General features: G+C 36.4%; 2 protein-coding genes and 1 long non-coding RNA gene across 11 annotated transcripts in view; 1 reads left to right on the plus strand and 2 right to left on the minus strand.

The window, feature by feature from the left end:
- Nucleotides 1–59: 59 nt before the first annotated feature.
- LOC110377274 (inhibitor of growth protein 2) lies at nt 60–2,472 on the minus strand. The gene is made up of 5 exons (XM_021336097.3): nt 2,229–2,472; nt 1,662–1,868; nt 1,042–1,230; nt 623–742; nt 60–489 (listed from the first exon to the last, which is right to left on the minus strand). Exons 1-5 carry the CDS (start codon nt 2,362–2,364, stop codon nt 167–169), a joined length of 975 nt encoding a protein of 324 aa, XP_021191772.2. The 5' UTR covers nt 2,365–2,472; the 3' UTR covers nt 60–166.
- A 1,555-nt stretch (nt 2,473–4,027) lies between these two features.
- LOC110377255 (microtubule-associated protein Jupiter) overlaps nt 4,028–26,093 on the plus strand; it is a 121,311-nt gene continuing 99,245 nt past the window's right edge. For 2 of the 9 annotated variants that reach the window (XM_021336062.3, XM_021336064.3), the window contains exons 1-2: nt 4,028–4,290; nt 11,957–12,052. In XM_021336062.3, coding sequence (XP_021191737.1) covers nt 4,232–4,290; nt 11,957–12,052 — 155 coding nt within the window. In that variant the 5' untranslated portion in view covers nt 4,028–4,231. The remainder of the gene's footprint in view (nt 4,291–11,956; nt 12,053–26,093) is intronic. The other 7 variants (XM_064040726.1, XM_049837789.2, XM_021336067.3 and 4 more) reach the window with 5 other exon arrangements.
- LOC110374482 (uncharacterized) lies at nt 16,266–17,026 on the minus strand. Its single transcript, XR_010277653.1, has 2 exons — nt 16,820–17,026; nt 16,266–16,574 (listed from the first exon to the last, which is right to left on the minus strand). It is a non-coding gene; the product is annotated as an uncharacterized LOC110374482 (long non-coding RNA).

Here is a 26,093-nt window from a genome sequence, read left to right on the forward strand (position 1 = left end):
ATTTAGATTGTTTTCAGCAGAAGCTGCTGTATTCTCAAGTATGGAAGGGCTCTAGTTACAATACCTTATCACAATTGATATCTACCACAAGCACCATCATATTATTGCAGTTGTATTCACTAATTTCAAATCCACATGAACCTTAAACCTACACTTCTATTAAAGACTATGCTTTCTCTTCTTTCTCCCTGTTATACCGTTCTAGTTCTTTTAAGAATTGTCCTTTAGGTTTCATGACGTTTGGTCGGTCACCGCGGCACTTGGGACAGAACCATTTGCCTTTAGGCTTGGTTGTGAGTGAGACGCAGGAGAAGTGGAACCACTCTATAGGACAGAGGTCGTTGTCACAGAGGATCATCTCTCCGAATGATATCTGATCACAGAGACAGTAGCGTGGCTCGTCGGGGTCAATAGCGTCTGTCTCTTCAGGCGGAGTTTCTGAACGTTGTGCGGCCTGGCGTGCTTTGCGCTTTTTCTTTTTGCCTATACCTGTGGGGGAAAAAAACTTATTACCAAAATTTTCATGAACAAAGAAACATGTACAGTATAGTGTAGTGATGATATCAAAATATGCAAGTTTATCCTTTTACTAATATGCAAGGTAAGTTTGCAATGCCTGTACCTTTCTTGTGGGTAGTATTGTGAGCATGCCGCTCACTGTCCCGCTCGCTTGAGTCAGCTCCATCAGTAGCCGCACCCGCCGTTGTTCGTGACCGGCGCGCGCGTTTCGACCATCGCTCACCTGTGATACAAACATGTATTTTCACAACAATTCTGGATTGACCAAAAAGGTGAGTAGGTTTAACTAAAAAGTTTGGTGCATAAAAGCAAATGTGTGAATGTTGTATAGTGTAAATAAGTTAGTGGCAAGTAAGATTTTAATAACCAATTCATCCTTCGTTTTCAATTTGAGACTGAGTTTTGACATTTGCTACATATAAATTATGTCAAAGTTTAATCTCTACCCAAAAAAGAATGGTTGAATCAGTTATCGTAATCTGAAGTTAGTAACTATTATACAAGTAGGTTGTGTAGACTTACCGCCTGACTTGTCTCTGTCCACTTTTTCTTTCTCTTTCTCAGTGGTGCGTTCAGGCGGTGGTGGTGGTGGCGCATGCTGTGGTGCCGGTGCTGGTGGTGGAACTTCCTTCTCTGTGTTCCGAAGAGTCTCCGGAACGGGAGCTGGCTCTTCCTTCACTGTACCATTTGTCTTCACCTCCAGACAAGATACTGTAAAAGAGTATTGTGAGTAAACCGCTTATGTTGGACAGGTGACAAATAACTTTTGGCTCAAAGCCAAACTGATTAATAATTTACATAATTCTAGTTGTTGTAATTGTTGTAACAAACCAAACATATATTTGTTGTGGTAAATGGAAGTTTAAAACTTAGTTTTAATCTTATGTGCCTTGTTATACATATTTATGTTTTTGCATATTATTTTATAAAATTGTGCTTGTGGTTTATACTTTATCATTGTAATGGATGACATTTCATGGCCATCTTTTCACCCATTAACAAAATAGAGTTTTGACAGATTTGCTTGTGGAAAACTATGAAGGCACACATATTTTGATCATTAAATTATTAATCAATTGAAATATAGCATTAAAGATAGCTTAAAGGTTATAAAATCAGCAGAGATAGTTAAGAATACTCACTTAATTTCTTGTGATCTGCATCCAGTGAGCGTTGCTTGTTGTCGATGAGGTCTTGCAGTATCTGAACAACTTGTAGTTTCTCATCACCAATCTCCTGAGCAGCCACCAGCACTGTCTGCAGCCGCTGAGCTGCCCTGCTGCGGCGACGCTCCTCTGTGTTGGCTCCTATGCATACTGCCAGATGCTTCTCAGCTTCACGAAGACATTCTATTAACAAAAAATCCCAATTCAATTCACAGAAACAAATTATTAGCTAGGTTACCTTCATAAGTCAACTTTTTCTGCATTAAAACAAGACCCAAGCAACAACTCACGTGTACAGGAAACAAAATCTTATTATAACCATCTTTAGAAGTAACAACAGGCTAGTGGTTTTGGTGTTATTTTGGTCCACTTGTACTCACGACTCGTAACATATACATAGGTATGCATACGTAATGAGGTTGAAAGGCGAACGTCAACAATATAATTACAAGCTGTTGTATCAATTATTAATAACATATACTACTGTTAATACTTAGTAAGAGCAATTATAGCATAAAGGACATGCAGAAATTGGAAAATTACCTCTGTATGTTACGTCAAGCTCTCGCATACGCGATAAATGTCTTTGCAGGTCATTCGGAAGATTTTCAACACAATCTAAGTAATTTTCGACGTAAGTCGCTGAGAGCAATGCTTCAGTGGATGTTTGATTCAACATGGTTACAGAATTAACACAGTTTTCATAGTGATAAAACAAGAGAAATGAATAAATCACTTTGAAAGCGAATAACAAGTTCGCTGCATTCAACAGCCGTCCCGTCAAGCATGGTCAAGCATCATTTTTCGTTCGGAAACCAAGCGACTCGCTCAACTCATGTTTTTGTTGTACCATTTTTTAGGTTGGCAAGTATTTTTGATATTAAAACGATTTTTTATTTTATTAAATTTAATACTTCGTGAAATGGTTTCCCTATTATAAAAATATAGCAAATTAAAAAATGATCTACATTCTCTGAAACAATATAACACAAGACATATTAAATACCGTACTAAAATATGCTCAAAAATTCAATTTCTCAACTTTCTTAGGTGGCCCCTATCTAAACCTTCAATAGTTCTGTTCAATTTTACAAGAAAAATCATTGCACAATGTCCAATATTAATCCTAATCGTCGTTAAAGCACGACATCGTAATCCTGAGCTATTTTCTATATAATAATTGTTCAAATCCAATTGGAACTTTATTTAGAGTTAAGCATAATTATATTATTCTGCATTAATTATCATACATATTACATACCTGCTTAAGCAGTATTATATCTTACGATCAAAGGCGGCACCAATTTTAATTTTATTTACTGATTGCTCACCGCTAACACCCTATCTTTCTTACTTAAGTTTGTTATAAGTAATTTCGTTTGAAAGCAACAGATGGCGCTACGCTACACGTGCGCTGTGCATATGGCTATGGACATGGGGTACACATGCATAACACTAAGTTAAACTTTGTGGTTTGTGTGTTAGGCATGAAAACTCATCATCATCAGCATTTTAATTGTCTCACTGCTGGGCACAGGCCTCTTCTCACACAGAGAAGGATTAAGCGTGAACCCCGACACTTGCTAAATGCGGGTTGGTGATCTCAAAAAAAGTTCTAAATTACCCGCACGGGGTGCACGGGGCATAGGTATTTGAAGAGGTTCTTTACCAATTATTAGGCCAAAATACTTGAAAAATAAACATTTAGGTAGTAGTGGTTTATATAACTCAAAGAGGAAAAAGTGCGGCTTCGATTTCAGGTAAAGTCTATAACAATGTTACTTTTCAAGTTTAAGTTAAGTAATTTATATTTATACATATAATAAAGAGGAAACATTCAATTGTTTGTTTGTACCCTATAAGCTTCGAAACAGATGGACCGATTTGAAAAATTCAACGATAGCTTTAGCTATATTTTATCCGGGCAGTAATTCCCACGGTACGAATCCCGGGAAAACAGCTTGAACCTATGTTATATAAAAGTATACGCACGTATGTAGGAATTCTGGTTTGAAAATTTTTATCGCCCAACCAACTTAGTAAAAGTAAATAACGCTAATTCAGCAGGCAGCCTGTGCTTTGCTGAGGGTCAATACTAAAAAGAACAGACTATGATATTGTGACGTCAAAAGACTTTGCCTAAGGATACCTTGAAAGATTTCGTTAACAATTGGGCAGTTTTTGATATTAAGAGACGATAAATGTTAATCAAGTCCGTCCTGAGATCATTCGTCTAATAAAGGAGACTAGTTATTATAGGTAGTTGAATATCATGCAACAGTCGAGGTCGATTTCCACCTACAATCTTCTCCCACGTATACTTTGTCATAAAACCTAAATGCTAAACGACAGTCTGTCATACAAACTCGCTAGCACTGGCACGATATTCCATAAACTCATATTTTAATATTAAATTTGACATACGTCACAAATTTGTTTAATTATGCTGTAGTGTTTTTTTGTATTTTTTGTAGTTATTAATTTTTTGTTTAGTTTCAACAAAATTTTCACGTAAACTAAATTTATTTGTTTTGTGTAGTGTCCCAATGTCCTCCACGTTGATTTTCGTTGGCCTGCCTGAAGATTCTAGAAGTTCTATCACGAAGTAAGTAAGTACCTTCATTTTTTAAATCTCCTTACAAAAACGGTAGATGACTGATCTGCTCTTTCGAAATGCATCATGATCTTGAGGTCACGAGGATCGTGAGGGGACTCCGCCCCTAAGACGACCCACTGACCGACCTAAGGGCTAAGCAGCCTACCGCGTGCATGCGAAAAAAGGACAGGGGTCGTCTTGAAAATACATCTCAGGAATGACTAGAATGGTGGCTATTGAAAGCCAAAAATTTGACCGGGGCAAGGAGAAAAAGGACCTTGCTAATATGCCTCAGTCCAACGTTATGTGGTGCTCTGTTTGCGGAAAATGTAGCTACTAAGATAGTTTATGCAGCTTTCCTTAAGAAATAATATGTAATATTAATCCTGGATCAAAGCAGCGGCTCACCAGGCTATTGTACGCGAACTCCTGAACGTTATTATTATGTAATTTCGCTTTTATGCGCTTTGTACGAGCTTCTCAGAGGCTCGTCATAAAATCCGTTTTAGAACCCTTTTAGTATTTCCCCGTACAATGCATCTGCTAGTTTAGGAGTATCTACATAAACTATGTTGTTGATCTCGTTAGATGTTCCACGCCAGTTTCCTATGAAAATTCTAGTATCGTTTGTGTTATATGTACCTACAATTCTTTGTGGTAGGTCCTATTTTCGTATAAAGGATCCTTGTTGACTAACTTTGAAAAGTAAGATCTGAAACAGAAGAATCTAGAATTATACAAGCCATTTTTGATCTCGTAATCACTGTTGTGCGTAAACTTACCTAAATTGGTAATAATAACGATAAATGCCAATTTGTGTTGTTACTAAAACATTCCTAAAAACTGAATCAACCAACAATGGGAATCTAGGGACCATTTTATTTTTTTATTTTTTTTAACACTTTTGTACACATAGAACACAAACAATAATAAATAATAGGAAAAAATTGTACATGGGCACAGCTTATCTCTAATGAAATCCTAGGACCATCCTAGGACATATTTAGTTAGGGATAAAAAATCATGCCTGTTAAAGATCCTACAAAACTAGTCATCCTAAATTGGCAAAACCTAAAATATGTTTTATTTAAAAATACAATAATTACATAATTTAAAAATTACAATAATTACGTATAATATTAAAGTAAGAGGGAAACCTATACAAGTACAGAGCCGCGATCTAATTGAAGGTGTAGGCAGTTCCAGATATATTCTGTCCCGTGGGCGTCGAGCTTCGCCTTGAGACTTCCAATTAGGGTGAACGACTGGCTTGTTTATGTTTTAGTGGTTTATTTGTCTAAATTAGGCGTTATTGTGCAATATTATTGTTCACTTCAACCTAGAAACACGTTGTTTGGCTTTTCATGACCTTGTGATTTGCTGTTTGGTGTGAACTTAGTCGTGGAGTCTTCGGAGCTTAATTCTAGAGCATTGACTTATGCGCAATAGGTACGAGCAAATGACGATAAGGACTAACTTTGTTTACGGATAGTTTCTTTTTTGGATTAGGTATTATTTGCTGCGTATATGATTAAATAAGTCGAAGGTTCTAACCGAAATAACCGTTCTAGCCGAATACTTCGGCAACTTTTACTTTTTACACAACAGTAGAACCGTCCTCAACTAAAACTAATACGTTAATGCCCTTTATACTTAAAAATGCAAACCCCACCTATTTGTATATCAAGTTTTGTAAAATGCTTCGAAATATGAAGTTGTCAAAGGGCTCTTAGACTAGTGATATTAATTTGTGCGCCATACCAAGTGCATTGTTCGCTCGCTGGATGCCATATCAGGCACCAGCCAGGTGTCTCCAGTGTGTCATTAGAGTTGCCACATAACTGTGACAATTGTTCTGTTGTCTTTGACAATTCGCCTCGCTCATTCGCAATTGGTAGAAGGAACACCCTAACACAATAGAATTGTGTCCTTTCATTTTGGTATGGCGTTAATTTTTGCGGCCCTTTCTAATTCGCCGTGTTCAGGTCATGTTTCCTGTGTAATATCCTCTATTTGAGGTTCCATTGTTGTTGTGAAGATTAAACGAACTTATAAGTTTATGTAGTCAGCGGTTTCACCCGCTTCCCGTACGACCAATACATACGTAGACCTTTACATACAAACTTTCGCGTTTCGAATATTACTAAGATGTTATTTGATTAGTCCTAAAAGCGTTTAATACACAGCTTAAATAAACAAACCTCCCATATAAATTTCGTTTAAATCAACTTGGTATTCCGTCCGCTTCGTTGGCGTAAAGAGTCAATATTCCACGCTATTACTTCGATCAATTATAACAGGATTAGGTCCGGTGCGCCAGGACTGCGGTAACAGGATAGGGGCGAAGCCCTGCAGGCCCGGCCTACGCGCTGCAGTGAGCCGATGACGGCCCTATGTTATTACTGCATATTGTGTTTCAGCTAAATATGAGTCTGTTTACACCTGCTGTTTGTTATGGGTCTTCTAGTTGTCGGATTTAATTTATTCAATGGTCTTATAATTGTTGACTACTTTGGATAATCATTAACTTTTGAGAGCTAAGCTCGTCAGATACCAGTTTATCCTTAAAGCATCAGAACGAGGCTACAGTAGTTACATCAAGATAATCTAAAACGTTTACAAATGCCGCGCGGGATACGCTCCCGTCTTAGTGACTAATAGGATTTCCTTACGTACAACTACATAATCTTTGCTCATGTCACAAAAGCAGCTTCAATTTATTCCAGCCCTGTTTCTTGGCTAGATAATCTTGACATTTCTAGTCCAACCAAAAATGGGTTCCCATTTGTTGGTTCGATTGCAAGGATGGGTGGAAGTGGTTTGCTAACAAACTGCATGATCGGAAGCTTCTGGTTTCTGGTTGCTGCGCGGGGGCAGGACAGTCACGCACGACTCGACTCGGAACAATGGCGGCACACCCTCGCGGAAGCCGCCGCCATTACATGCTCCGCTACTCGCGATGCCGTCTGCGCCTGCGGTCACCCGCAATCTTCTTATAGCAGACCATCGCATTCTTTTCAAAATTGATTCGTATTGATTCTCTGACAGGTGCGGATTATAGTTGGTCTGCAAGGTTTTTCTGTTCCCTCCATAATGGAAATCTGCATTTCCAGGTTGTTGCGCATTTCGTTAATGTGGGTGTATCTGTATTATGCATTGTCCGTAATTATCGTGTTTACTGAAGTCCGATGCTATACATACGATACGTAGCCATTTATGTGGGGTATGAGTCACATTACAAGGATACAGTTTATAGATTTAAATGGAACCTATAGTAAGTAGGAGTCAAAGCATTGTATCTATAGGACAACAATGACTAATGAGCTTAGAGTCGGAGCCATGGATCCCCCTGCTGTGAGGCCACTAACCGATTACGACATATGAGCTGAAAGCTTATGTTATTTTACAGTTCCAACTTTCATTCTTCTTCAGGACTTTTATGTCTTTGAAGATGATTTATTTCGTCATCTGTACGTCGTTATGCGAGTACTTGTTAGTCTAAAATGTAGCTTGAAACAGCACAAGGCAGTAAAATGTCTTGTTTTAATAAATAGGCCGCGACAATAACTAATAGAGAGTAATAGCCCATTAAACAAAATATACTCCGGTAATAAACTGCTTCGCTCGGTGCAAGTCCGGTCTCAGCGATTTTGTCAGATAATGTCAGAGTGTCATAGTATATAAGGATGAGGGGATCGACCGCACTCACATAAATTAGAAAATAGTGTTTTAGTAACTGCCCAGGTGGTCGACTGACACTCTGACTAATATGGCGTCGCCCGCACAAACGTTTGACAGTTAGCGGTCAATACTTGAGTGCAATTTCTGGGACATAGCAACATGTTTTCTTGCACCGATATTGACATGTTAGGCAATGAAACGCTCGTTGAAAGTGTTATGATCTTGTATTATTTATGAGGCGTAAGATTATGAATTAAACAAGCATATCTTTCATTGATACGTTTTTTCTTTAGCCACCATAACTTAATCCAATGCAACTGATGTGGATAACCAGCGGCGGCCCTAGCCATTGCGAGGCTATGTGCGGCAGGTCTATGCGAGGCCCTTTGTCCTACGTACGTGAAAAGTATGTGTTGCGAGAGTAAGCTGGTGTTTTGATTTAGCTAAACGTCATGTTTGAGGAGAAATGGTCAAGTTAAAGTTAAAATTTTATTTTTACTATACTTTATATTTAAAGAATCACAAAATTAACAAATATTAAAATGATCTGATGCTTGCGACTTTTCTTAAGACTAAAATCTTTGATTAAAGCAGAATAATCGAATGAATGAGCAACGTCATTTTCCATCGAAAAAATAGCAAGGGCTGAAAGTCGATCTTGTGTCATCGAATTCCTTAAACATGTTTTTATCATCATCATATTTTTCATTATTTTAAGCCTCGAAAAACTGTTTTTTCGATATTATTATTCGAATTCTCAAGACTATTTCGGTAGTGGGATAAATTTCAGTTAAATTATTTTATAACATATATTTCAGCACCGAGATAATATTCAGCTCTTCATATAACAGATTCAGGGCCGTCTCTAGCTCATGTAGCGCCCGGGTGCAATCATGACCATGCAATCACATTCATACGGAAACTATGAGTTATTTTCTTGTAAATAAAAGGACTTAAAGCGGCGCTACCTTCTATGTTCGGCTAAAAAAGGATGAAAAAAATAAAACAAGCGGAAAATAAAGCTCCCGCGAGCGTAGCGAGCGCAAATAATTTAGAGGTTTGGGACACCAAAGCACCTAAACTTGCATAATAAACAACAGTGCAAGGGGAAGTCGCGAGCGCAGCGAGCGCGAACATTTTTGAGTTTTGGGACATATGTACAAGTACTCTAATCAATTTAGAAGGAAAGGTACTGTCAAGTGAACAGCCGCGAGCGTAGCGAGCGCGAATTTTTTTAATTGTTTGTTTAAGGACTCTCAAATTAAACTCGGAATTAAGCAAAAATAAAAAAACCGGCCAAGTGCGAGTCGGGCTCGCGCACAAAGGGTTCCGTAGCAGTATATTTTTTGATCTATCTTATAAGGTTCAGCCATCGTTTTCAGTGTAAGCACAATAACTTAACCAAAATTACAGTTAAATCAACCTATCTCAAAAACTATAAGAGATACTTTGATCAAACCAAAAATCGTTGAAAGAGTTAATTAGCATGCATCACCTCTATTTTTTTTAGAATTTTATACCCCGTAGTTATAAAAATAGAGGGGGGGGGACATACTTTTTACGACTTTGAGAGCTGATATCTCAAAAACCGTTCACTTTAAGAAAAATGTTTTTTAGAAAACTTTATATCATTTTAAAAGACCTTTCCATTGATACCCCACACGGGTATGTACATCGAAAAAAAAAATTTCATCCCTCAGTTACATGTATGGGGGGCCCCACCCCCAATTCTTTTTTTTACTATTTAGTGTCATATTTTTGTAGCGGTTCATACAACACATATTCCCATCAAATTTCATCACTGTAGTACTTATAGTTTCCGAGTAAATCGGCTGTGACAGACGGACAGACGGACAGACGGACAGACGGACATGACGAAACTATAAGGGTTCCGTTTTTGCCATTTTGGCTACGGAACCCTAAAAAATCCGTGACAGGATCGAGAGCCAGTTGTGGGTTGTAGCGCGAGGCCCCCCCAAGCGCGAGGCCCTGTGCGAGGGCACAGTTCGCACACCCCTAGGGCCGCCACTGTGGATAACCCTATTGAAAAAGTTGTTAAGATTTAGATGTTTAAAATAATCTGTGTTCTGACTGTTCGGAATGTCTGAATGAATGGAAAAATAGTGAAAGTCTACAAAAATATCCTTTTAATTTTCTTACCCAAAACACACATCAATAAACGTAAAAAAGCCGTTTCCTCCTTGGAATGTTCTTTTGATTGTTTGTTATTTGCGGCCCTAGCAGTATCTGTTAATTGAAGGGTTCGATACAATGGTTATAAAAACAGAGATAGTGTCAATTAGTGCGCGTCCTCGCCTTTTGTCTATTTCGGTCAACGAAGGGAACAAATTGATGTGCAACCATCAAATTAAGGAACTTTATGGCTTACAAATTGTTTCTAAATTTGTTAAAGGTATTGACGGGGTATTAAAGCTTTCCAAAAGAATGGACTTTTGAGCTTAGTGTATATTATAAAGGGATCAAAACGGAACTGTTGGAATTTTTTGTCGTATTTCAAATGGTGTTTAAAGACTTGTGTGTAGTGTTAAATTAGTTTATGATTTGAAAACATTCTTCTTTCGGTTTAAAGACGTAATCCTTTGAATAAAATAAATTATAGTTAAAGTACCTTTCTCAAAAGTTGTTTATAATTCTGATGCCATAAACTAAAATGCAATCAATGCGTATTATAAGACTTTGTGGTCTAGAATTTTTAAGTGTCATTTGTCAATTTGGATCTCTGACGACTATCTCGAGAGTGACTATCTTTTATACTTGAACTTTAATACTCTTGTTCCAAAACAGTATCATAGAATGTACTTATACATTTTAATGAATACGAGTCTTATCTACAGGGCGTTAATTGGCCGATTGTGGATGTTTACTATTGAACAAGGCTTGATTAGCAAGGCCTCCCTTTCGTTCGCCATTCATTATTACAAATCGAGATTACACAATTAGAAAGTTTGTTTAATTATAACTAAAGCTGCTACCTGTTTGTTTGCTACTTTGGCTTTAGAGAATTAATCTTGGTGAACTTTCTTATCATTGTCCTTTGCTATGATTTTAGAAAGTTTTGCTCTAATTAATGAATGTTAATGATGTCTTTTTTGATAGCGCTAATATTAAATGTAACCAGATCAAGTTAAACGATATTTAGCAATTTATGAGTAGGCCTTATGCCTGGCCGCAATTCCGCAAATGATAGAAATGTGCGAAACATAGCCATAATAATAACTTAATGAAGAGTAATGCTCTAATGGCAACACCACGTTAACTACCACAATATTTTCCCCTGAAAGTAAAGAGACATTTTAACCATCCGTTTTCAAAGAAAACACGTATTCTTAGAAAACAATTCACGTTCCCCGCTTTCGATGTGTGGTCATTTAAAAATAGTGTGTAGTTTGGCCGGTGGTTATGCGAAATGGCTAAGTTTCCCCGGCTAATGAGCCATAATTCTGTTTAGTTCAGCGCTTCGCCACCGTCACGGCGGCGGCGCTCGGGGCGAGTGGACCCGACACACGACGACCGATTTCGTCGGACACCGATTTCAATATGATTGGCAGGTCTTCAAGCTAATACGAGTCGATTGCTGACTATTGTACGATCGGAATGCGTAGGAATATACGGACCTAAGAGCGTTTGATTGAAAATACTGTAGCCCTTTAGGCATCCATTACTTAAATGGATCTTTTCCGTTCATATGAAGTAGAGATATTGAAACAGGAAGGAAAAAGGCTATCGTAATATGTTAATAGACTTTGGTATCGAAGCTGTCTTAATGGTCAATATTGCATGTTTGCATAGATAAATATGACAGGAATCTTTTGAGGTATCTCCGTGGAAACTAATATCTTGATTTTTGGTCTTGTTGGTACAAAATCTTTGCCTCTTCCTTTTCCTATACCTTTACAGTCCCCAGTTACCCTGGATTTCCTTACCATGTATCCTGTACCTATAACCCCATTCCCTAACCTTCGTCTAATTATAGGACCCTGTCAGTTTCCGGCTCCAGAAGTGTTGGTGATTTAAGTTTCCTGGATATCGACTCCATCGTGATTTCGAGCCTGGATTTTAGCGAGCGGAGGTAAGATTTCTAACATTTTTAGTGCACCAACAGATACAAAAAACATTTTTTTTTGGAAAACTATAATTTGCAATTAATTAGTTGAATATTGTTATTGCAATTTTAAGTCGGTGGAAGCGCTTATTTTATATGTTTATACTTCACAGTGAAAAAACTGGATTTTATTTTATGCCTATACAGCGTATGCAAATGCTATAGAAATACTCAACATTGAATGGCAACCACTTTAAAATTCTCACCAATTAAAAGCTCACGGAATAAACTGCTGGATAAAAATTCTTTACATTTTCTAACGTTAGAAAAACTTTTATACAGTTTTATTTTTATAGACTGCCGCCCGGTTAAAATGCACACTGGTTTTACTTAACCACAGAATTATACAATTTATATTTTAATTTCTCGTCTCAGCAGTGTTTTTTCTAATGAGGCAACAGTATTAAATTAAAATCAAAGTATAAAAATAATTCCGATGCGTTTGCATTGCAAGATGGAGACATTCTTATCCAACCAATACGCCTTGTCTATAAACCAACTAACAACCATAAATTTACATAGAAATAGACGAAAAACGCACATAAAGTTCTCAATTATAACCGTAAGTAACGATTGTGAAATACCAAACATTCGTGTATATTTTAGAACATTAGTAGCTACTCTGTTACGTCCCATTTCCTATATGGGATGCACTGTAAGTACCGACCCGAATTTTGCCGAAGTTTGCCGAAGTATGTTGTAAAGCCGGTAATTAGGAAATACGAGTACGTACGGGAGTTAAGTACCTAGTAGAAAAATACGAATGAGTTTTAGTAAAGTCCATTGCGATTAAGTTATTCAGCAATAGGTATAACTTAGATGTAAAAGTATTGTAGGTGTTATGAAGAGATTACATATGTTCCAAGAGTCCTGTATAATAAAACAGCCGGCTTATTTAACAGTCGACTTTATTTTTTTCTTCCGTGGACTCCACTTAACAAGGCCAAGGGTCAGACACTTGATTAAGTACTCAAACCCAAGAGGTGCTTGATAAAGTGCGTTTAAGCCCCGACAACTTATCGTCATTATCGGACAAAAAATACTCGTTATTATCGGACCTAGATACCTATCCCCATTACAGCTGCAAATACCAATCTTGCAAAAAAAACTGTCATTCGGTTTGATCCAACTTTGTGGTCTCTGTGGTTTAATAAATCAGAATAACTATTGACAAGCCAGCTGCGCATGATCGTCATTGTAACCCATTTTCCCCGTTTTGTTCGCAAATAGGTCGAATATAATAAACTAGCCATTTTCCCGCGGTTTTACCCGCGTCCCGTGGTAACAACTACCCGTACCGGGATAAAATATAGCCTATGTTACTCGTGGATAATGTAGCTTTCGAATGGTGAAAGAATTTTTAAAAACGGTCCAGTAGTTTTTGAGCCTATTCATTACAACCAAACAAACAAACAAACAAAGTTTTTGTCTTTATAATATTATATAGTATAGACTAGTTACTATTCACTCGCTATGTACCTAATTGATATTTTAGGTAACAAGTATAGTATGACTGCCTTACTGTTCGGAAAGAAATAGCCAGTGATTACATATTCTGTTTATTGTAACTATGGATTTCAAACTGCACTTTCATAAACCATAGAATTCAATTTTAATGAAATTGCCAAGTTTAACACAGTTTATATAAATAATTGTAATAGTATCAAATAAGTTTGTGTTTTAGTGTTCAATTCTCAATGTTATAAGACTAATAAAACCTAATAAGTATCACAGACAAGTCAAATCAGATTCCACAAGCTTTACTGTATTTTTATTGTTTTAGTTGTAAAACGGAGAGCATTTATGGATTCAGTTGTGCAGTGTGATGCACATGTGAACAATATTTAGCGTCGTCATAACAATATAAAGTGTCAGATTCATTAGCATCTTTTATTGCAACAGTATTTGGTAACATTAATATATCTATATGAAGAAGTATGTTAGTTGTTGAGTCTTTTCTTAAGAGATCAGTCCATATATAATCCTGTAGTATTATGTAAGGTTAATAATCGGGCAGTTATTGCTTGGGTACTGCTAGAATTAGGCATGGTTTATTTGTCTATTTAAGGTTTTCTTTTCGCATTAAAACTGCCATGGATCTTAGTAACTTTCAATAGGTAATCTGTATACGATACATGGTTTTTGATGAAAATATCTCCTATTGAATGTTTGTAAGTCCTCTTAACGTGAACTTTTAGATTATCATCAGTTCTCTCCTATATAATAGGAGTTGTACATCCATATAACTCAATAAGGGTATCTTAGAGATAAACTTGTTGGGTGCATGCTAAGTAGGCTGTGAGAAAACAAAGTTCTCCCAATTTGGATGTTTGACTTATGCAGCGTCGTGATTGCAACATTGCAACTGAGTGCAGGCAGTTAGCGCGAAATTGTACATTGTGGTGAAGAGGGTGTACTTAGGCATGGTTGAGTGTGTTTTGGTTATTGTAAAAAGTCTAGATATAGCTTAAAAAAATGACGGCAAAGAAATACTAAAACATTTATAGGAAATTAAATCAGAGAAATGAGCCCTCTACCGTGAGATACCCTAGAATCCTACCTGGGTACCTACCCGTTATATAATGGCTCTCCTAATGTTAACTATCAACTATTTTCTTTCAACTATAAATAATCCAATAACTACTATTGTTATCGCATGTGAGGCCATCTAACTAAAATTGCCATAAAAATGATGTATCCAGTTTATAAGGTTACAAGTTGCGTTTCATGTGACATTGTTCTCAACGGAATCCGGGATGACACGCAGTCCCGCCGGGGCCTGGTACGGACCAACTCGGCCGAACTGGTCCGATCCGATCGATACAACAAATATTGTTCGCGTGATTGATCATCTTCGCCGAATTCTATTGTGTCGAAGGAAGAATGTAGAATGTAGAATAAAGGCCCTTTGGTTTAGAGCCCTAGTTTAAATTTGGGGCAGGTGTAATGAGAGTGACCCCGTTCTAGAGGTTTTTGCGTGAAGTAGGACGAGAGGACATGTTAAATGGATTTGTTTAGGCTTTTCTGTATTAACTAAGTGGGACACATGTGGGTTTATCTTTTTTTGGACAAGAATATTTTCAGGGCTCTACTCGATGTTGAAGGAAAAACGATTTCACAAATTTAAGGTTTTGGAAAGCATTGGGAATAATGAACAATAGGGTATTTTAGTCTAGATGAGAAAAAAATTAAAAGTGTATTACAATGATTGCTTAGAGGAAAAGCAATCGGGAAATGTTAGTTTCACTTCGTAAGGTACATAAATATATTTTTTATTGCAGTTTAAAGTTTTTAGGTTTTTTTATCTGTCTTTGAACACTACGAAATGTCGCCGCCATGCTAATGACGTCATTACGGTAGTAGGGGAGAGCGGGGCTGAAAGTGCCGATTTTGACAAATCCTTTTAAGATTCGGATAAAACAAGTACTATGTCTGAAAGTAGTGGTTCATCCTAAGCCAAATTTAATCTATTTTACGAATTTAACTTCAGATTTTGCACATTTTTAATAGTTTTTATGAAAATGCGATTTTTTTATACAGAGGCGGCAAGGCACTACCAACCCCAATCTGGGGCAAGTTGTGCCGTAGCTGAGGTCGGTTGTGCCGTTGATAATGCTGGGAGTTTTATATGAATGAAAATTAATTAGGAAATTAAAACACATCAGTTTTATAATAATATATTTATTCGTTATATTTTTTAATATAAATCAACAGTTTTTAAAGTTTAATTGTATAATACTAAGTATTACAATAAAAAAAAAACAAGGAAGCTTCTTATGTAATTATTCAAACATAAAAACGTATTTTTAATCAATAGTTTGTACTTATTTTTATGCGAATGAGATCAATTATTAATATGTTCCAAAATTATTAACTTTTTAATCAGTCTCGAGTCTTTTTAAGAAATAAAAAATATGCCAAAACTAGTTACTCTCCAGGTGATTGATCAGAATAACAATTAGGACATACAAATGCTTGGTTTTCTTCATCTTCAATACATTGCAAATGGGCCCAATTCTTACATTCTCTGCATTCAATCCATTGTTCTCCAGGGGCAGAGTTAGAATAAGCATCACAACAAATGATACAGAACCATTCTTGTTCGTCATCAGAACTGTCGTCATCTTGCAATACTCTTCTCTTAGTGGGGTTTTTAGTCGGCTTTTTTGTTTGTTTACCCTTTCCCTTGCATTTTCCCGTCCCTTTTCCCTTAACCTTCTTTTTAGTTTCGCTTTCTTTTTTCTTCTTTTTACTAGCCTGTTCTTCTGCTAAAGCATTTTTCTCTGGAGTGTCCGTAAGAACAGCTGTCTTTCTTTTACGTGCTTTAGTATGTCCAATTAGTCGGGGAGGTGCTTTAGGCAGTGGTCTTATTAGCTCTGGTGAGAAAACTGCTGCATTTTTATCTCCTGTGTTATTATCAACTGATTGAGGAGGCTGGAAACTGCATATTTTCTTTCTTTCATAATAGCTCGCGTAAATATAAACAATACTGAAACAATATAGGTTGGTTAGGGTTTGGTTGTGCCGCGGCACAAGCAGCCCCACATGAACGGCACATTTTACCCCGTTTATGATAGTGTGATATTTTGTCTCCCATATAAAAATCACTGTACACAAAGCATTAAAATTACAAACTAGGATAAATAACAAACATATTACAAAAACTCACATATTAAAAGGACGAAAAATGCTAGCTTGAGACCAAAAAGCATTGAAACGAAAATATTTACTTACGTGGCGCTGGAGGACCCTCACATGCAGTACGACTCGGTCCGCGTCGCTGACGCAACTAAAATGGCAGCCGCGTGTGCGCGACTGTTAGGCCTTACGCGACACAATACGATCGCATATATCTATCTCTTTCTGTTTTTGAGATATTCGCGTCGGCACAATTTACCCCCGGCACTTTCAGCCCCGCTCTCCCCTAAACAAAAGTGTCAGTAAAAAGGACAATGCTCATGAAGTATGAGAAAAAAACCCAGGCCCGGCGCAAAAGAAATGTAACTCAAAATATAGGTAAAAATAAGTAATTAAATATTACATAGGGGTCATTATCGAAATCAGTGGCTATATGTGTGAAATTGCTATTCGAATTTTAACATCTGCGGTACATTGCTACTCAAGATTTTAGAGGTAACATAATGTATTAGTAAAAGGAACAGCAAACAGATACAGTTGTGGTTTAAGAGTGTACATAATGACATGTTTATAGCAACTTCTCCACTATTCTACCTACTTTTACAAGATAATAGGATGATAGAACTAAAACAGGATATGAATGTACTTTTCATTTTAATAATAACGCTTAAAAGTCATCGATTCTTTATTTCTAACACGACGAGATCCAAAAATGTTGCGGGATGCGCGGACTGTTCCTCATGTCTAGCCCACCCTAAGTAGTGTAAAACGCTAATGACGCGATGACGTGGGCGCTGCAGCCTGTACTTCGGTATTGCTTTATCTTTTTGGAGAGGCTTATTACTTGCCATATTACTTGTTTGTTCTTTCAGATAGCACTTTAATTAAACTATAAGCCCCAGCTGCTCATGTTACCCCTTTAAAAAATCTAATAGCAATTTCATACATTTAGCCATTGATTTCGATGATGCCTTCTATGCAGTATTTCATTACTTATTATTACCTATAATTTGAGTTACTTTTCGTTTGCGCCGGGCTTGGGTTTTTTTTGAGCATTGTCCTTTTCAATACATATCAAAATATGTATAATGCTCCTGCTCCACCTGCGTTAGCGTTAACGTTAATGTCAATGGCCAACTACACGTTACTTATTGCATTAAAAATGCGTGTTGGCTGCACTTAGGTACAATTCTGCAAAGAGTTAATCCCTCATGAAGTAACGCGTTAACACACATTAAAGAGACTCAGACACACAAAATAATTCTAAAAACTAAAGCTTTCTCATTTGACCATTCCATTACCGTGCTCGTAAAATGCAGTTACCGCTTAAACAAAGTATCTACACTCGTCCTTGCATGCGTGCAATGAGATGGCATTAATGTAGCCAACATCACTTAGCGCTCTAAGCTACGCACTAAAACCCTTTGATGTGTCCAAAAAACCGGCACCCGAGTTATCGCTTAACGTTTAATGCTATTAATAATGCCATTTGTATAAATTGCCATTAAAACGTTGGCCACATCTGCGTAATGCCAAAATTTAACGCGTTAAGACGCAGGTGGAGCAGTAGCATTACTGACAGCTGTAGTTTTTTACTAACGTAATGACGTCATGACCAAAAAACAATCATGGCGTCCGTTGTGTGCCGCGTTTTCGAGAAATACGCGCGAAATTTGAAATTATGATAAAACAATTAATTTATATTCGTACATAACGTGAGAAAAAAAATTATTTTTAATTTTTTAGAGATATATTAAGACTAAAGAATTTATTTAAGATATATTTCAAAAATGCATGTAATACCCTATTGTACACTCAGGATTCGTCATCTAGCTAGCTTTTTACCCAATTATCTTGGGGTCGGCTTTCAGTTTAACCGAATGCATTTCTCGACTATATACATTAAATTTATTCAGGTACCAATAACGTATATGCCTTGAGTAAATCAAAGCCTCTTAGATATTACATTAAACGGTTAGTTAGTACAACTGTTTTGATTTCTCTAACTAATTTCCATCTCTTAACATCGTCTAGGAGCACGATTTCACCGGCTTTTACGACTTGGGCGGGATAGTTACCTACATTTTGTGTTTCAAATACACAGAATAAAGAGGAACAGTTGTGAAGGTACCTTCTAACGTTCGCAAAAATATCACTCACACAAGCATATACATCGACGAGCTTTTACCGGCGCTACCGGTGCTGTCAGTATTGATTGAGTGTCGTGCATTGAGCACATATGTGTGAGTGATATTGCTACAAATGTTAGTACATAGCTTCACAACTGTTTACAAGACAATATAATTAAACTGTGTCTATAATCTGATATCAACGTGGGTGATATTATTGCGTATATAGGCATTTATGCGTTACATTTAGTTTAATTAGACTCTAATGCTATTAGCTGTGGCCGACAATTACCAACGGATGTAATAAAGGGTGATGTTAATAGCGCAAGATATGCTTTGACACGGTTTAAGAAAGGAGTAACAAAAAGTGTAACAGACCGGGCACTGATATTTTAGTATGAAATGTTGCATGGGTCCTGTATTTACTGCCTGAATTTACTAAGTAGTAAAAAGTAAGTCAGTCTGCGAATTTAAAATGAAGGGCCACGTTTTTTGTCACCGGGACGGTCAGTTTAGCTTAATTTAAAGTCCTTTTCGTGTTTTCAGCATTCTCAATTCTACTTTATTAATTATGGATTTTATTTGAGAATCACCACAACAGGCAAAATTATAGCGACTCATACATACAGTATTTTTGAACACGTTCAGATTATTTCTAAGTTCTTCATCATCATCATCACATAAAAGGACAATGGGTGATTCCGGTCCAAATGTCCACCACGAACGAGACCTATATGGCTAGATAGCCCATTAAATATAGATCATTTTTTGTTATGAAAGTAAAAAAAAATATAATGCCAGAAAAAAGTTATAGCATCCTTACTAATATTATAAATCGGAAAGTGAGTTTGTTTGTTTGTTTGTTTGTTTGTTCCGCTTTCACGCCGTAACTACTGAACCGATTGCTTTGAAATTTTGCAGACGTAAAGTTAGAAGTCCGGATTAAATAATAGGGTACTTTTTATCCCGAAAAAAATAGATATTCCCGAGGGAAAACAAAAATATTGTTTGCTTGATGGATGGATTGTAGATGGCGCTGTGTGTCGTTTAAAACAAGGTAATATATTGCAAAAGAATATAAACATGTAAATTTAGAAGCTAAATGATACGATAATGAATCCCCGAAAATGAGGAATTCCCGAGGGATGATGTACAATTTGTTTAATCGTCTAAACTGTTTTTTTTACATCTACTTATATATTGCAAACGAATATGAACATATAAATTTAGAAGCTAAATGATACGATAATGAATCCTCGAAATTAATTAAGGAATTCCCGAGGGATGACGTACAATTTGTTTTATCGTCTTAACTGTTTTTTTTACATCTACTTATCCTGAAATAACTATAATTCGACGAATTACTAATTGGTATAAGTATTAGTTAAGTTATTTAGTTCTTGAGGTATGCGATAGATGGCGCTGGGTGTTTTTAAAACGTGATAACGATGTGTTTTTAAAATACGTAAGAAGTGGAATGATAGCTTTTTAAAACGTGGTGACGTTGTTTTTTTTTAAGATACGTAAGAAGTGCAATGATATCTCGCGCTTTAACCTGTAGCTTATTGTTCAATCGCGAGCTTCCCGATAGCTCGATAGATGGCGTTGTGCCGAACCGAACTCCACGCGGGCGAAGCCGCGGGCGGAAAGCTAGTAATCAAATAAAACGTTTTACAGATTTTTTCAATTTCATTTTTTCAATTATTTTTCGTGATTTTCGATTTTCGTACTTTCTGTAACTTCTGACGAAATAGAATTGTTCATTATTAGAGAGAAGACACCACCAGTTACATCGAACTTTCTTAGATCCAGGAACCGCTGAGTATATTCAAGCACTTCTGGCGCCACAATTGGTTAGTGATTCGTACATCCATCGGGCAAAAAAAAAATATGGGCTGTTTATACAATGTGTCCCGGGGATAAGTGACCGCCCGAAATTTTTTGAATATTTGTACAAAATTAAGGATAATTTCATTTATATTTTTGAAAAAAATCATTAAAAAAATTTTATTGTCAGGCATGTTAATAACAGGCTTTGCTCTTTTTTTTCAAATTTCAACTGACTGTATTTTTGCATTTGTTTGAAATAGCAGCAAACATTGTTGTGAGCTATTGTAGGAAATATCATGTAGTTTATTAATAAATTAAAAGAAAGTGATATTAAGGGGGCATTTATTGGACTTATTTTGAAAAAACTGAAAAAAAGGCGTTATTTTCTTTGAATTTTTATTTTCTTTTTTTTCTAATAAATGTTTTATTACATTTTTCTTATGTTTGATAATTTTAATTGATAAACTATGATGTCGGCTAGTCAATAAAGAAAAAAGAATTTAAAAAGATGTAAAAACTTAGGAAATATCTTAAAAAAACTGCAGCACGTCACAGTATTTACTAAAAATCATTAAAAAAAAACCAAAGGCGGTAAGTCCCAAATATAAAGGAAATTATCCTTAATTTTGTACAAATACTCAAAAAAATTCGGGCGGTCACTTATCCCCGGGACACATTGTATTGCAAATGTGTCTTACTCATCTTAGTTTTAGAATAAAGTGCGGAAATGGAAGTGGAATTAAATAAAAAATTATAAAAACGATAATGATAACATACAAAAACTACTGAAAATTAAGAATACATTTTTGGCTATAACTTTTTTTTGGCATTGTTTTTATTTTACTTTCTTAGTAAAAGTTACTCTAAATTAAGTGGACTATTTAATTATATAGGTCTCGTTCGTGGTGGACATTTGGACCAAACTTCATACATTCTTGCCCAATCTCCTTTATATTTTGAATTCTTTTAGAAAAAGTTTCCTATCGTTATTCCGCAAACTGTCTTCTTCCTCAACTTATTACAGAACTTAATATCTTTACAAAGTTGTAACTGACAGGGCGACTATCATAAGTGCTTCTTACACATAATTGAATAATTCCTCCATCCTGTTGCAATTAAAACGTCTCGGTTAATTGTGAGCAGAGTAAAAGTCAATTATATATGACGTGGTATTGATTATTCAGATGTTCCGATGTTCGTCATTTGAGGATGTTTGTCTCCGCAACGGATGTACGGTTGTAAGTTTTTATAGATCCGTGAAGAATGTTGGTTTGTTAATTAGAATCTTTCTCTTTGTTATCTGTTTTGGATAATATGTAGAAGGTACCTACCTATTTTGGTTTTCAGTATTGTCTAATAAAAATAAAATTCATATTAATAAGTTAATATCAGCAATTGTAGAACGGAAATTCAAGAATGTTGTAAATATCTCATTATTTACGACTTCTCGTCCGTTTATGGTAGGAAGAGTAGCAACGTTTATGTACTTAAGTTAGAACAGAGTCGTAGTGTAGAGTTGTAAATGACAAGAAGGCTTTACGAATCATATAAAATGTAAAATAATCTTAACGTGCAAAAGGTCCCAGCTACCACTTCTCACATAAACACATTGACACGAGAAACCTTATAATATTAGATACGTATGTCTAATCCATAAAATATCCACCTCACGTTTAACGCTATCTTAATAGCTCAAAGTAATTTGTGTGGTAGCGAATATTTAGCGCTACCTGCGCCCGCGCCGGTCCACAGGTGGCGAGATTGCCACTAAGATATAGCCCCCAGTAAAACTTTTGTGGTGCACATTTATTCTTATTTTGGTCGGCGATCGTGACTATAGTGCTTGCACGTGCGATTCAAAACAAACCGTAGCCTCTAGTCTTAGAAAACGACCTTTGGAATTGATGGCTGTATCGCGTTACGGTTGATACATTGCGCGCTGTCTACCAAGCTTTAGCTTCGAACCTGATACTTGCGCGTTAATATATTGTCACAGTTACGTATGAGTGATTCCCCAGTGTGTATTGCTTGCCTCGGAGGGATGATTTACAAACTGTTTAGTGTTGTCCAGCGCACTTGTTTCACGCTGTGAGCGTGACGTCACGATTGCTTCGAGACGAATACCTCATTCGGTTAAGGCACATGCCTTATAATGGGACTTGCCTTATTGCCTAAATACAGGATAATGTTGAGAGATATGACTAATATTGCTGTGGTTTATTGCCGTATGACGTTTATGCAACCAGACCTAGTATTTTAGTTTGTTTAGAAGTTACAGCAACTTAAGGATCATATCATAATCTTTACAATACTTGCAAACTTCATGACCCCAGTCACATATTATTAAAATTATAAATAGTCTTGTAATCGGGGAGATAGCACAAGACAGACGGTTAATGAGGGACATCTTTATGTCGTAGGTGAGAATGCAATCTTAGCAACATCCCTATTTCAAGGGGGATCCACAGAGACGTGCAAAGTGCACCAACTGGTTCCCTTTGACATGTTATATCGCTGATGACATTGTAGCTACGGATTAAGAGTTTGTTCACACTTTCGACTATCGGACTCTTGAATTTCTGAATGATAAAGAAGAAATAAACGTCACAAGCTTGTTTATTCTTCTTCTGCTTTGCTGCCCTGTTCCCAATATTATTTTGGGTCCGCGCTATATGTATTCCTGTCACTCTTGGCACTAACTCCCTTCGTATTCATGTCATCTTTCTGGCAATCCATCCATCTTTTCTTAGGTCTTCCTCTCCCTCTCCATTCTTATAATCAAACCTGTCTATCCAACAGATCTTTGTTTAGTATTTAAATATGTAGCTTACAATACTTCCACAAAAATGCGATCGATAAAGAAATAAATAACTTAGTTTGACCTCTCCTTAACTCATCCAGTTGTTCATAAGATTGACATTATTACCAATACATTTGTCATGACTAGGTGTCATGTCCGTCTATATTTTCATATTTCGATAGCCTAAGGCCAATTCAGCAATTCATAGGCAAATTATAGTGCTATTGCTGTAACTTGTTTACAATATAAACTCTGAAATATAATATCCGGGGACTTGGAAATGTCAGTGTCACCTAACTGACCTTCGATAAAAGGAATATTGTGTCACCTTGAATAGTCCCAATTTGTTATACAGACGCCTTCGTATTTAGGTTTCTATCGTTTGTCGTTGGCACATCACTAGATCATAGGTTTGCAGTAAATATTTTTGGGATATAAAATGCGTGAAAATAAAATTAGTTTTTGATTATGTATTGACGATCCCGGAAAAGATTCTTTTTCAAATTAAAGCTGTCCAAATTGACACAAGTCTTCAAACAGTTAGATATGTAGTCATTTAATAATTCGGATATATCGAGATTTATATCAGTGGAAGTCTTTATCATTTTAGTCGATTAAACGCAATAACGCAAGTGTGCGCTGTTAGCAGTAGACAAGTGTAATTAAGACCAAACTTAGTAGTTGTGCACAAAGGACAGATATACAGCCGTTTCTAATTGCAAACCTTATTACTGCCGATGAGACTGTGAACAGGTACTTACACAAGTTTGTAATCGCGTTATTTTCAGCTTTAATTGCTTTAAAACACAAATTTTTTTCATACATGAGTTTAAGTTGGTGGCAAATATAATATACCTATACCTACTCGAAATGCTTACTCGACAGTTAGTCAAAATTAAATATGTGAATTGAGAAAGTCCATCCATGATCAAAACTAAAACTTAAATAATGTGCTTAAAAATAACGGATAAATAACGCAAAAATTACATTCTAACTAATTTGTATGATCGATATTAAATCATGATGTTCAACCGAAGGCCTATTTTGCCCTACATACTTGTCATCTATGTAGCTAGACTTTAGTAACCTACATGTTACAAGTCATAAAGGTAGACAAGCCCACATAAACATTAAAATAGCAACAATTACACAAATTAATCTGCATACTGAACTGACCATTCAGTAATAACTTGTAACGGTTATCTTACCAAGGCCCATCCTCCCAACATATCTAATTACTTTCAAACTAAGTATAACTTAAGAAACGAACAGTAAAACTGTCTAATGACATCGCCGTTACATGTAGATATCAATTCGTAATTTATTAGCTGCGCTTGCGCAGAATCTGCCGCTGCCGAGGATGCCTCGTAAGTTTATGATGAATGAAACTAATTGCACTTTAGATAATAAATTAGTTTCTAGGGTTAGACAAATTATTATACCTGTACCTATAGCTTTATAAGTGTGTGTGTGTGTGTGTGTTTTTGATAGTAAGGAAAAATGATATCAATTTTATGAGGTTGGTTACTTATACTTAGCTCTGTTGATGAGTTTTATCTTTATTGATTGGGCATTGTTAACCCTTGTTATTTGTTTGTCTACTACCGGTATTACTTAATTATATAAGCCGCTTTCACTGGACCGTTATTTATAATCAGGCCTTTTGAATAAGGTGTAAGTAAAACATGGAAATCGAATCGTGGGGAAATGCGGGTGAGGACATAGTAAAGTTTTTATTTGATCCTGATAGAGTTTTTCTCCCCAAGGGGCAAATTAAATCACCGAAAATAGATAGTAACTTATTTATTGAAGGATTTTCAGTCGGTCAGCCCTGTCTGCGCAGGAGCACTAAGTTATGAGGGGAGCGCATGACGCTGATGTATTTACGACGAGCGCGCGCTTTTCCCGTGAGATTACTTGATACAAGAGCACCCCCAACGATTTAGTTCATAATTTTATTTATATCTTAACTAAAACACAACCCTATTGTCAGCAGTCAGGTAAAATACGCTGAAGTCAAAATTCCATTCTTGCTTGAACGGAAACTCTGTGCGAATAAGTATGTAGGCAACTGTTTTGGGCCCTTTATTACACAATACTTTCTCTAATAGCGATTCAATAAAGAGGTCAGTACCTAAACCTTCTTATGAAACTCAACCATAAACAATTTGACCTAACGCCACGATGAATGTCAATGCAAGACTCCTTGGATTTAACGGTGATGTGCAGTTACTTACCGCGAATTGTATCGGGAACGACCAAATATAATAAATAACCAAGGGAATACTAAGTAAGACGGTAAGGGAATTTATATACCTATTTAATTTTACATATCAATTCGCATGTCAAGTAATGGTTCGCAAGTATTAGATATTTGTATGCCGCGGGTTTGGACCACCCTGTAGCTTCTAGGATCTATGTTTTACAAGTGCCATTGTGTTTAAGAGATTTTGTTCCAAAAGTAGACAGTTCTTATATTACGACTGCTGTTACGTCGTTCATTAATTTTGAATACGTAATATCCAATCGTAAGACATGTCTAAATTAAACCATTCTTGAGTTATGATCAGCAATTGGACCGACAATGGTCTCTTGACCCGTCTTGCGGTCA

The sequence above is a fragment of the Helicoverpa armigera genome, chromosome 23, assembly GCF_030705265.1.
Source record: "Helicoverpa armigera isolate CAAS_96S chromosome 23, ASM3070526v1, whole genome shotgun sequence".
NCBI classification, from domain to species: domain Eukaryota; kingdom Metazoa; phylum Arthropoda; class Insecta; order Lepidoptera; family Noctuidae; genus Helicoverpa; species Helicoverpa armigera.